General features: G+C 54.3%; 1 protein-coding gene across 1 annotated transcript in view; it reads left to right on the plus strand.

The window, feature by feature from the left end:
- The window catches only part of MPP4 (membrane palmitoylated protein 4), a 53,055-nt gene extending 45,229 nt beyond the window's left edge, over nt 1-7,826 (plus strand). The window contains exons 19-21 of the mRNA XM_039912749.1: nt 2,176-2,284; nt 3,897-4,031; nt 7,392-7,826. Of these exons, the coding sequence (XP_039768683.1) occupies nt 2,176-2,284; nt 3,897-4,031; nt 7,392-7,574 (427 nt within the window). The 3' untranslated portion in view covers nt 7,575-7,826. The remainder of the gene's footprint in view (nt 1-2,175; nt 2,285-3,896; nt 4,032-7,391) is intronic.
- The last annotated feature ends 5,426 nt before the right edge of the window (nt 7,827-13,252 follow it).

Below are 13,252 nucleotides of genomic sequence, written 5' to 3' on the forward strand. Positions count from 1 at the left end.
ATCGGTGGCCACTCACTTTGTCTCAACGTTGCCAGCATCCACCTGGAAGAGGGGGCTTCTTGAGAGGGTCTTGAAAGAGAAGAGAGACGTAATGGGTCGGAGCTGAGGAGAGGGCCTTGAAAGAGAAGAGAGACATCATAATAATGATAATTAAATATCTGTTAAGCGATTACTATGTGCCAGGCGCTGTACTTCCTAAGCGCCGGGGTGGATCCTAGCAAATCAGGTTGGACACAGTCCCCGTCCCACGTGGGGCTCCCAGTCTCAATAATCCCCGTGTTCCAGATGAGATCACTGAGGCCCAGAGAAGGGAAGCGACTTGCCCGAGGTCACAGGGCAGGCGAGCGACGGAGCCGGGATTAGAACCCATGACCTCCTGCCTCCCGGGCCGCTGCTCTATCCGCTACGTCGTGGTCGAAGCTGAGGGGAGGGCCTTGAGAGAGAAGAGAGACATGGCTGGGCGAAGCCGAGGAGAGAGGGTCTTTGGGCCGAGGGAAATGTGTGAGGCGGGAGAGGGGGCAGGACCAGAAAGCACTGGCTGGGCTGGAATCGGGGAGGAGAGCACCTAAGGTGAGCAAAGAGCAGCGTGGCCCAGTGGTTCGAGCAGGGGCCTGGGACTCAGAAGGATCTAGGTTCTAATCCTGGCTCGGCCCTGTGCCTGCTGCGTGAACGTGGTCACGACTGTGAGCCCGTCACTGGGCAGGGATTGTCTCTATCTAATAATAATAATAATAATAATGATGTTGGTATTTGTTAAGCTCTTACTATGCGCAGAGCGCCGTTCTAAGTGCTGGAGTAGATACAGTGTCATCGGGTTGTCCCCCGGGAGGCTCACAGTTAATCCCCATTTTACAGATGAGGTGACTGAGGCACAGAGAGGTGAAGTGACTTGCCCACAGTGACACAGTTGACAAGTGGCAGAGCTGGGATTCGAACCCATGACCTCTGACTCCCAAGCCCGGACTCTTTCCACTGAGCCGCGCTGCTTCTCCATCCGTTGCCGAACTGTACGTTCCAAGCGCTTAGTCCAGTGCTCTGCACAGAGTAAGTGTTCAGTAAATACGATTGAATGAATCGGTCAGTCGATCATATTTATTGAGCGCTTCATGTGTGCAGAGCCCTGTACAAACCGCTTGGGAGAGGGCACTACAACAACAATAATAATAATGATGATGATGATGGCATTTACTAAGCGCTTACTGTGTGCAAAGCACTGTTCTAAGCGCTGGGGGGATGCAAGGTGATCAGGTTGTCCCACCTGGGGCTCTGCTCACAGCCTGCATCCCCATTTTACAGATGAGGTCACTGAGGCACAGAGAAGTGAAGTGACTTGCCCAAAGTCACGCAGCTGACAAGCGGCGGAGCCGGCATTTGAACCCATGACCTCTGACTCCCAAGCCCCGCTCTTTCCACTGAGCCACAAACAGACATATTCCCTGCACAACAAGCTTACAGTCTAGAGGGAGAGACAGGTATTAATTAAGCTTTGGCTTCTCTGTGCCTCAGTTACCTCACTGTAAAATGGGAATTAAGACCGCGGGCCCCATGTGGGACATGGACCGTGTCCGACCTGATTAGCTTGTAATAATAATGATGGTATTCGTTAAGCGCTAACTATGTACGAAGCACTGTACCTACCCCAGCACTTAGTACAGTGTCTGACGCGCAGTAAGCACTTAACAAATACCCCCCAAAAAATTGAAAAAAGACGATAGGGAAACTGCTGGTGGAGAGTTTTGCCATTTGGGGGTCAGGAAACCCACTGTCCCCATCAATCAGTCGATCACATTTATTGGACTCTTTCTGTGTGCAGAACACTGTACTAGGCGCTTGGGAGGGAACAATACAACGGAGTTGGTAAACACGTTCCCCGCCCACGGGGAACCTACAGTCTAGACGGGGAGACGGACGGGTTCAAATCATTTGGGGGCAAAGCGGGTTGTGGGGCTGAGGGTGGGATGACTATCAAGTGCTTGAAGGGGGCAGATCCAAGGGCACGGGGGACGCAGAAGGGAGACGAAGTAGGGGAAGTGGAGGATTTAGGCAGGGAAGACCTCTTGGAGAAGGGGTGGATCGATCCCACCCCGTGACCCCGTCCGCATTTTCTTCACCCCTCGCACGGAACCCCGCGTCTCGGAGTTCCCGCTGTCGACGGCGCCCCTCGCTCCGTCCCAGGATGTTAGAATTCGGCACCTACGGGGGCAATTTCTACGGCACCAGCGCGGACGCCGTGCGCTCGGTCCTGGAGGGCGGCAGGATCTGCGTCCTGGACCTGGAACCGCAGGTAGGTTGGCTGGCACGCGGTCACGGGAGCCCGGCCGGGCCCCGGCCCTTCTCGGGGCGACGGGCTGGCCCGGCGGGGAAGGGGCCCGACGGAAAGGCCGAGGGCCCCGGTTCCTTCACGGAGGGACTCCAGATGATGGGCCCGCTCCTCACTCATTCGTTCGCTCATTCGATCCTATCCATCGAGCGCTTGCCGTGTGCCGAGCGGTGTACTGAGCCTTTGGGAGGGTACAGTAGAACGTAAACAGACACATTCCCTGTCCACAGTGGGCTCCTCCTACCCGACATTCTTCAATTCGTCGGGCGACGCAGAGTCAAGGTTTAATCTATTCTGAATCTGAGCAAAAGAGGAAAAGAATGGTTGTGTTTTTTATCTTTGACAGAGAGAGAGAAAGAGTAGGTTTCCTCTCACGAGTTAATTCCGCCTATCGACTTGAAGATCACAAGTCCCCCTCTAGAATGGAAGCTCGTCGTGGGCAGGGAATGTGTCTGTCGTATTGTCCATCGGGCAACGCGGAGCCAAGGTTTAATCTATTCTGAATCTGAGCAAAAGAGGAAAAGAATGGTTGTGTTTTTTATCTTTGACAGAGAGAGAGAAAGAGTAGGTTTCCTCTCACGAGTTAATTCCGCGTATCGCCTTGAAGATCAGAACTCCCCCTCTAGACTGGAAGCTCGTCGTGGGCAGGGAATGCGTCTGTTACGTTGTTCTATAGGACTCTCCCAGACGCTTCGTACGGCGCTCTGCACGCAGTAAACGCTCAATAAATACCATTGACGGACTCCTGTGCCTTGACACAGTGCTCTGCACACAGTAAGTGCTCCATAAATGTCACTGGCTGATCGATCGATTGGTTGATTGACCAGGCAGAAGGCAGGGCCAGTAGGCAGGGAAGAGGAGGGAAGGGAAGAGCTGGAGCTCAACCGCCCCGGCCAAAGTGTGTTTTTGTCTCATATTTTCGCAGGCGGCTGATAATATCTGTGGTATTTAAGTGCTTACTATGTGCCTGGCACTGTACTAAGCGCTGGGGTGGTTACAAGATATGTATATATCTGCAATGCATATATTTATCTATTTATATGAATGCCCGTCTCTCCCTTTAGACTGTGAGCTCGTTGCGGGCCGGAATGCGTCCGTTTGCTGTTATAGCGTCCTCTCCCAAGTGCTCAGTACGGTGCTCTGCACACGATAGGCGCTCAATAAATATAAATGAATACAAGCACGCCACGTCGGACGCAGTCCCTGTCCCACGTGGGGCTCACAGTCTTGATCCCCATTTTACAGCTGAGTTACCGAGGCCCCAAAATAACAACGGTAATTGGGGGATCTGTTAAGCGCTTACTGTGCGCCAGGGACCGTACTAAGCTCTGGAGTGAAGTGACTTGCCCAAGGGTCACATAGCAGACAAGAGGAGGAGTCGGGATTAGAATCCGTGTCCTTCTGATTCCCAGACCCGTGCTCTATCTAGACCGTAAGCTCCCGCTAAACCCCACGACGAGCTTACGGTCCAGAATGGGTGAAATTCGTTCATGCAGTCGCATTTATTGAGCGCTTACTGTGTGCGGAGCGCTCTGCTGGTGTGGACGGGCGATTCTGCCATGGCTTGATTCCGTAGGGAATTCAGGGGGCTCGAACCCACGACCTGAAGCCCTACGTCATATTCATCAAGCCCCCCGGCGGGAGCCGCCTGCGGCGTTCTCGGAGAGAAGCCACGATCATCACGGACTACTTTGTGAACGTGAAGTTCAAGGTGAGATGTGAGGGGCGAGGCCAGCCGGCCAGCCAGGGGCCGGGGCAAGCCCGTCACGCTGCCCTCAGCGCGGAACGCGCTGAGGAATTTCGTTTAAAATTGTTCCATGGCCCCGGGGACCTCAGATATTATCGAATAGTAATATTCAATAGGATTTATTGAGCGCTTACTGATGGAAGCAGCGCGGCTCGGTGGAAAGAGCCCGGGCTTGGGAGTCGGAGGTCATGGGTTCGAATCCCGCCTCTGCCACTTGGCAGCTGTGTGACTGTGGGCAAGTCACTTCACTTCCCTGGGCCTCAGTCCCCTCATCTGTAAAATGGGGATTAACTGCGAGCCTCACGTGGGACAACCGGTGTTCTGCGCATAGTAAGCACTTAAATAGCAACGTTATTATTATGTGCAGGGCACTGTACTAAGCACTTGGAACGTACGATTCGGCCACAGATAGAGACCATCCCTGCCCAACGACGGGCTCACGGTCTAAACGGGAGCTCGTAATAATGTTGGTATTTGTTAAGCGCTTACTACGTGCCAAGCGCTCCTCTAATCGCTGGGGTAGATACAAGATGATCAGGTTGTCCCACATGGGGCTCGCAGTTCTTCATCCCCATTTCACAGATGAGGGAACTGAGGCACAGAGGAGTTCAATGACTTGCCCAAGGTCACACAGCAGGCAAGTGGCGGAGCCGGGATTAGAACCCATGTCCTCTGACTCCCAAGCATGGGCTCTTGCCACCGGGCCACACCGCTTCTCTTCTCCACTCTCTCTAGTGCTCGCTCCGCTGAGCAGCTTGATAGAGCCCGGGCCTGGGGGTCGGGAGGACCTGGGTTCTAATCCCGGCTCTGCCACAGGTCCGCCGGGTGACCCCGGGCAAGTCGCTTCACTTCTCTGGGCCTCGCTTACCTCATCTGGAGCCTGGCCATTCAGACTCTGAGCCCTGCGCGGAGCAGGGACTGTGTCCAACCCAATCTCTACCCCGGCGATTAGAACAGCGTCCGGCGCACGTAGTGAGCGCTGAACAAATACCACAGTTAATTATTATTAGTCTCCTCACTTAAGCTGCTTGCGGGCAAGGAATGTGTCCACTAACTATGCTCCACTGTACTCCCCCAAGCGATCGGCGCGCAGTAAGCGCTCGATACAGACCGCTGATCAATCGATCAACCTCAATTCATTCATTCGGTCCTAATTACTGACTGCTTACTCTGTGCAGAGCACTGTTCTAAGCGCTTGGAAAAGACAACTGGGCCACAGATAGAGACGACCCCCGCCCAACGACGGGCTCACGGTCTAGAAGGGGGGAGACGGACCGAAAAACAGAACGAGTAGACGGGCGGCAACAGCATCGATATGAATGAACAGAATTATATACACAGCGATAATAAACTGAATAGAATAATAGATATGTACGTGTATACTCTAGACCGTAGGCTTGTTATGGACAGGGAATGCATCTGCTAATTCTGCTGCGTTATACATTCTCCAGTGCTTAGTACAACGCTCTGCACAGAGTAAGTGCTCAAAAAATGCCACTGATTGATTGATGGATTGATGGACGGAGAAAAAATGAAGCATCTCTGTTTCTTCTCTGTTTCTTAGTCTCCCATTTTTCCCGGAACGTCCTGTGGGAATCCACCGTGGCTTTCAGTGAGCACTTATTATAGACGAGCTGCACGGTCCAGTGGATAGAGCGCGGGCCGGGGAGTCAGAAGGTCACGAGTTCCAATCCCGGCTCCGACCCTCGTCTGCTGTGTGACCTTGGGCAAGTCGCTTCACTTCTCTGGGCCTCATTTACCTCACCTGGAAAATGGGGATTGAGGCCGTGAGCCCCGTGTGTGACGTGGTCTGTGACCAATCTGATTACCTTGTATCTACCCCAGAGCTCAGCGCAGTGCCTGGCACGCAGTAAGCGCTTAACAGATACCGTAATATTACTCTGTGCTCCGTGCCTGGGTAGGGGCAAGATTACAAGATTGGACACGATCCCTGTCCCCCGAGAACGTCACAATCTACATCATTTTACATTTTACAGATGAGGAAACTGAGGCTCGGAGAGTTTAAGTCACTTGCCCGGGGTCACACGGGAGGCGGGCGAAAGAGCCGGGTCTCTAACCCGTGTTTCTTAAATCCCGGTCCCACAGTCTTTCCACGAACCGTGTTCTTTGGCTGTGATCGTTTGGTCTGTGGATTTGTCTTGAGGTTTCTGCGGGGGAAGGTTTGCTTTTTTTCTTGGTACTGTTATTTATTAAGCACTTATTATGTCCCAGGCACCGTACTAAGCACTAGCGTACGAGCTAATCAGGTTGGACCCAGTCCGGTCCCACATGGGGCTCGTACTCTTAATCCCCATTCGAAAGACGAGGTAGCCGAGGCCCAGAGAAGTGAAGTAACTCGCCGCAGAGTGGCGGGACCGGGATTAGAACCCAGGTCTTCTGGCGCCCAGCCCTGGGCTCCAGCCATTAGACCACACGGCTTCTCAATCCTCAGTGGTAGCTCAGCTCAGAGACAACCGGGAATCAATTTTCCGGGAAGCCCGTTTGCCGAATTGGAACCTGGCATGTGCCCTGCTTGACGCAGCCTGGCGTAGTGGATAGATAGAGCCCGGGCCTGGGAGTCAGAAGGACCTGGGTTCGAATCCCAGTCTGCCACCGGTCTGTTGTGCGGCCTCGGGCAAGTCACTTCACTTCTCTGCACGGCTCAGTGGAAAGAGCGTGGGCTTTGGAGTCGGCGGTTATGGGTTCGAATCCCCGCTCTGCCACTCGTCAGCTGTGTGACTTTGGACAAGTCACTTCACTTCTCTGTGCCTCAGTGACCTCATCTGTAAAATGGGGATGAAGACCGTGAGCCCCGCGTGGGACGACCCGATTCCCCTGTGTCTACCCCAGCGCTTAGAACAGTGCTCCGCACATAGTAAGCGCTTAACAGATACCAACATTATTATTCTCTGGGCCTCAGTAAAATGAGACTGTGAGCCCCATGTGGAACAGGGACTGTGTCCGGCCCGATTTGCTTGGATCCCCCTCAGTGCTTAGTACAGCGCCAGGCACATAGTGAGCGCATGACGAATACCGCAATCATCGTCATTATTTTTATTAGGGCCGGTCCCGCGTCCGAACCGCCCGGCCTTCGAAACGGGTGGTGCGGCTGGGTCTCGCCCTGCGCGTTCTCGGCTCTTCTCCTCTCGTTCATTCATTAGTATTTACCGAGCGCTAACTATGTGCAGAGCACTGGACTAAGCGCTTGGAATACACCGGCGACGGATAGAGACAATCCCCGCCCAAAGACGGGCTCACGGTCTAATGGGGGGAGACAGACGGACAAAAACGAGACGACTTAATCGCGATCTCCCGCCCGCTCAGGACGAAGACCTGCAGGAGATGGAGGATGCGGCCCGGAGGACGGAGGCGCGCTTTGGCCAGTTTTTCGACGAGGTGATCGTCAACGACGACCTGCCGCGGGCCTTCGGACAGCTGCTGTCCGCCGTCCAGAGGGCGCAGGGCGAGCCTCAGTGGGTCCCGGCCGCTTGGCTGTCTGTCCGATGAGTCTTGGGCGGGTCAGGGTGGCCTCCCGGCCCGGCCCCGGCCCCGTCGTTAGCGGCATCTTAGAGAATTAGGTGGAGGCCGGGCCTGGGAATCAGAAGGATTTGAGATCGGTCCCTCTCTCCTCCACCCGTGTCCGGCGACCAGAGGAGACCCTGCTCGCCTCGGCTGGAGACCCGTGGCCCCGGTGCTCTTTGCCGGCCCGTCCTGGTGATCTCTGCCACTTGTCAGCTGGGTGACTGTGGACAAGTCACTTCACTTCTCTGGGCCTCAGTGACCTCATCTGGAAAACGGGGATTAACTGTGAGCCTCGCGCGGGACAACCTGATGACCCTGCATCTCCCCCGGCGCTTAGAACAGCGCTCTGCACATAGTAAGCGCTTCACAAATACCAACATTATCACGATCGTTACGATCTCGGACCGGAAGCGTGGCTGACGTCTTTCATCAGCCTGCGCTCTGCCATTCCCAGACTTTATCCGTAGGTTTTCCAGAGGTTTCTCTGCGTGTGGACGGTGATGGTGAGGTATTCGAGGGGGAGGGACAGGTCAGCCGATTCTCTCCGAATCTCAGTGGCCAGGCCATGGTAAAAGGCTTGATGAAGAATTCTTCCCTCTTCTTTTTCTCGGCCCCTGCCTTGCCCTCTCTTTCCAACCATCCCAAGCTAAGCTTTCAACTGCGTCTCTCTCTCTCTCTCTCTCTCTCTCTCTCGTGGCACCCACTGCTCTCCCCGCTCCAGCGCGGCGCTCACGTCCTTCTCCCTGCCTAGATTCCTTCCCCCTCAAATCCATCCATTCACGTCCCTCCTCGCCTTGGGTTTCTCCCCTCCTGTGTCCACCAAGTGTGCACGTAATGGCGATATTTCTTCAGTGCTCCCTCCGCGCCGAGCATCCTGTTAAGCGTGGGGGTAGATACGAGATCATCGGGACCCACCTGAGGCTCACAGTCTAAGTAGGAGGGAGAACAGGTTTGGAATCCCCATTTAGCAGTTAAGGGAAGCGAGGCCCGGAGGAATTTCGGTGGAAAGAGCCCGGGCTTGGGAGTCTGAGGTCATGGGTTCTAATCCCGGCTCCGCCACTTGTCAGCTATGTGACTTTGGGCAAGTCACTTTACTTCTCTGTGCCTCAGTGACCTCATCTGTACAATGGGGACGAAGACTGTGAGCCCCACTGGGACAGCCCGATCACTCTGTACCCCCCAGCGCTTAGAAAAGTGCTTTGCACATAGTAAACTCTTAACAAATGCCATGATTGTTATTATTATTTCCCAGGGTCACACAGCAGGTACGTGGAGGCGGAGAGTTTACAGATCCACCGATATCCAGGCCTGTGCTCTTTCTGCTAGGCCATGTTGCTTCTCGGGATCTATCTCACTTATTCATTTACTTAATTACTTTTGTTTTTCTGAGCTGTTACTCTTATTTATTGTTTGCTTGCAATTTTGATCCACCTGTCTTATCTCCCCTACTGGACTGTAAGCGCCTCCAGGGAAGAAAATGTCTTCACGGTCTTCTGTACTCATCCTTCTCGGAAGCACTCAATAAATACCTTTGAAAAAAGTTCTCCTCGCTAGCCCTATACATTCTGTGCAAACAGAAAACACTCAGTAAATCACACGGATGCGGATTCACAACCAAAGAATACCAGGGTGAGTTATGATCACAATTGAACGGATTTTTTAATGGTACTTGTTAAGGGCTTACCAGGCACTGTACTAACTACTGGAATAGACACAAGATGATCAGGTTGGACACAGTCCCTGTCCCCATGGGGCTCACACTCTTCATTCCCATTTTACAAATGAGGGAACTGAGGTGAAGAGAAGTGAGGTGATTTGTCCAAGCTCACACGGGAGTCCTCTAGACTGCACATAAATAAATTACAGCTATATATATATATATATATATATATGCAGAGCATGTTTGTTATATTGTTCTAATTTACTCTCCCAAGCACTTAGTACAGTGATCTGCACGGAGTAAGCGCTCAATAAATAGGATTGAATGAATAAGTGACACAAAGAAAGCTCTTAAAAGCCATCAGCTTCTCGCTGCTGCCCGAGGAGAATTCTGTTGAACTTGGAGGATCATTAGGGGATGTGCGTTCGAATCCCAGCTGTGCCACTTGTCAGCTGTGTGACTGTGGGCAAGTCACTTCACTTCTCTGGGCCTCGGTGACCTCATCTGGAAAAGGGGGGTGAAGACTGGGAGCCTCATGTGGGACAACCTGATTACCCTGTAATAATGTTGGTATCTGTTAAGCGCTCACTATGTGCAGAACACTGTTCTAAGCGCTGGGGTAGATACAGGGTCATCAGGTCGTCCCACGTGAGGCTCACAGTTAGTCCCCATTTTACAGATCTAGCCCAGGGCTTAGAACAGCGCTCTGCACATGGTAAGCGCTTAACAAATGCCAACATTATTATTATGATTATTATGCGCATCACAGATGATATCGAGGAGGAGGGGGCCGGGGAACAGGAGGGGCTCGGGCAGGAGGGGATGGGCTCACCTCCCTTCTCTCCTCCTCCATCCCAGCGCGCACACTCCGCTCCTCCGGTGCCGCTCACCCCCTCACTGTCCCTCCATCTCGTCTATCTCACCCCCGACCCCTGCCCCACGTCCTGCCCCTGGCCTGGGAGACCCTCCCTCCTCCACAGGAAATTCATTCATTCATTCAATCGTATTTATTGAGCACTTACTATGTGCAGAGCACTGTACTAAGTGCTCGGGTAGTACAATCCGGCAATTAAGAGAGACAATCCCTGCCTAACAACGGGGTCATGGTCTAGAAGTGCAGAGGCAGACAACAAAACAAGTAGACAGGCATCAGTATAGATAATAATAGGAAGAAGAAAGATGTTGGTATTTGTTAAGCGCTTACTCTGCGCAGAGCACTATTCTAAGCGCTGGGGGAGATACAGGGTCATCGGGTCGTCCCACGTGAGGCTCACAGTTAATCCCCATTTTCCAGATGAGGTCGCTGAGGCCCCGAGAAGTGAAATGACTTGCCCACGGTCACACAGCTGACAAGTGGCAGAGCCGGGTTTCGAACCCATAACCCCTGACTCCCCAGGCCGGGCTCTTCCCACTGAGCCGCGCTGCTGGGTGGTAGATCTATACACATTATTAATATAAATAAATAGAATAATAAACATGTACATGTATACACAAGGGCTGTGGGGCGGGGAGAGGGGTAATAATAATAATAATAATGTTGGTATCTGTTAAGCGCTCACTATGTGCCGAGCACCGTTCTAAGCGCTGGGGTAGATACGGGATAATCAGGTCGTCCCACGTGAGGCTCACAGTTAATCCCCATTTTCCAGATGAGGTAACGGAGGCACAGAGAAGTGAAGTGACTTGCCCACAGTCACACAGCTGACAAGTGGCAGAGCCGATATTCGAACTCATGACCTCTGACTCCCAAGCCCGGGCTCTTTCCACTGAGCCACGCTGCTTCTCTAGAGCAGACAGGGACTCTTCCCACCCCTTTCGGAGCCTTATAATAATGTAGGTATTTGTTAAATGCTTACTATGTGCCGAGCACTGTTCTAAGCGCCGAGTTAGTTACGAGGTCATCAGGTTGTCCCACGTGGGGCTCACAGTTTTCACCCCCATTTTAATAATAATGATGTCATTTGTTAAGCGCTTACTCTGTGCCAAGCACCGTTCTAAGCGCCGAGGGAGATACAAGGTCATCAGGTTGTCCCACGTGGGGCTCACAGACTTCATCCCCATTTTACAGATGAGGGAAATGAAGCCCAGAGAAGTGAAGTGACTGGTCCGAGGTCACACAGGAGACAAGCGGCGGAGCCATTCATTCCTTCATTCAATAGTATTTATTAAGCGCTTACTAGGCGCAGAGCACTGGACTAAGCACTTGGAATGAACAAGTCGGCAACGGATAGAGACGGTCCCCGCCGTCTGACGGGTTTACGGTCTGATCGGGGGAGACGGACGGACGAGGACGATGGCGACGAATAGAGTCGAGGGGAAGGACGTCTCGTAAAAACGATGGCGACTAAATAGAATCGAGGCGATGTACACCTCATTAACAAAATTAACAAAATAAATAGGGTAATGAAAATTTATACAGTCGAGCGGACGAGCACGGTGCCGAGGGGACGGGAAGGGAGAGGGGGAGGAGCCGAGGGAGATGGGGGGAGAAGAGGGTTAAGCTGCGGAGAGGTGAAGGGGGGGTGGTGGAGGGAGTAGAGGGAGAAGGGGAGCTCGGTCTGGGAGGGCCTCTCGGAGGAGGTGAGTTTTAAGTAGGGTTTCGAAGAGGGGAAGAGAATCAATTTGGCGGAGGCGAGGAGGGAGGGCGGTCCGGGACCGCGGGAGGACGCGGCCCGGGGGTCGACGGCGGGACGGGCGAGACCGAGGGACGGCGAGGAGGCGGGCGGTGGAGGAGCGGAGCGTGCGGGGTGGGTGGAAGGAAGGAGAGGTAGGAAGGGGCGAGGTGACGTAGAGCCTCGAAGCCTAGAGTGAGGAGTTTCTGTTTGGAGCGGAGGTCGATAGGCAACCACTGGAGTCGTTTAAGAAGGGGAGTGACAGGCCCAGGGCGTCTCTGCGGGAAGATGAGCCGGGCGGCGGAGTGAAGAATAGACCGGAGCGGGGCGAGAGAGGAGGAAGGGAGGTCGGAGAGAAGGCCGACACGGTAGTCTAGCCGGGATATGACGAGAGCCCGTAGCGGTAAGGTAGCCGTCCGGGTGGAGAGGAGAGGGCGGATCTCGGCGATATCGTAGAGGTGAGACCGGCAGATCTCGGTGAAGGATAGGACGCGTGGGGTGAACGAGAGAGCCGAGTCGAAGACGACACCGAGACCGCGGGCCCGAGAGACGGGAAGGACGGTCGCGCCGTCCACGGTGATAGGGAAGTCCGGGAGAGGACCGGGCTCGGGAGGGAAGATGAGGAGCTCGGTCTCGCTCACGTCGAGTTTTAGGTGGCGGGCCGACATCGGGGCGGAGACGTCCCGGAGGCGGGAGGAGACGCGAGCCCGAAGGGAGGGGGAGAGGACGGGGCGGAGATGGAGATCCGCGTGTCATCCGCGTAGAGATGGTAGTCGAAGCCGTGAGAGCGGATGAGTTCGCCGAGGGAGCGAGTGTAAATGGAGAACGGAAGAGGGCCGAGAACTGACCCTCGAGGAACTCCAACGCTTAAGGGACGGGAGGGGGAGGAGGCTCCGGCGAAGGAGACCGAGAAGGACCGGCCAGAGAGGTGAGAGGAGAACCGCGAGAGGACGGAGTCCGTGAAGCCGAGGCGAGATAAGATGTGGAGGAGGAGGGGACGGTCGACGGCGTCAAAGGCGGCAGAGAGGTCGAGGAGGATCAGAATGGATTAGGAGCCGTCGGATCTGGCGAGAAGGAGGTCACGGGTGACCTTAGAGAGGGCGGTCTCGGTAGAGCGGAGGGGACGGAAGCCAGATCGGAGGGGGTCCGGGAGAGAATGGGAGTTGAGGGATTAAGGAGCCGGGATTAGAACCCAAGTCCTTGTGTCTCCCAAGGCCGGGCTCTTTCCTACCGAGCCACGCCGCTTTATCGAAGGCCCATCTCCTCCAAGAGGCCTTCCCAGATTAAGCCCCAGTTTTCCTCACTTCCCACTCCCTTCTGCGTCGCCCTGACGGGCTCCCTTTGCTCTAACCCCCTTCCCCCCCTCAGCCCCACGGCGCTTATGAGGTCCC

This window comes from Ornithorhynchus anatinus, chromosome 7 (genome assembly GCF_004115215.2).
Source record: "Ornithorhynchus anatinus isolate Pmale09 chromosome 7, mOrnAna1.pri.v4, whole genome shotgun sequence".
Classification (NCBI taxonomy): Eukaryota; Metazoa; Chordata; class Mammalia; order Monotremata; family Ornithorhynchidae; genus Ornithorhynchus; species Ornithorhynchus anatinus.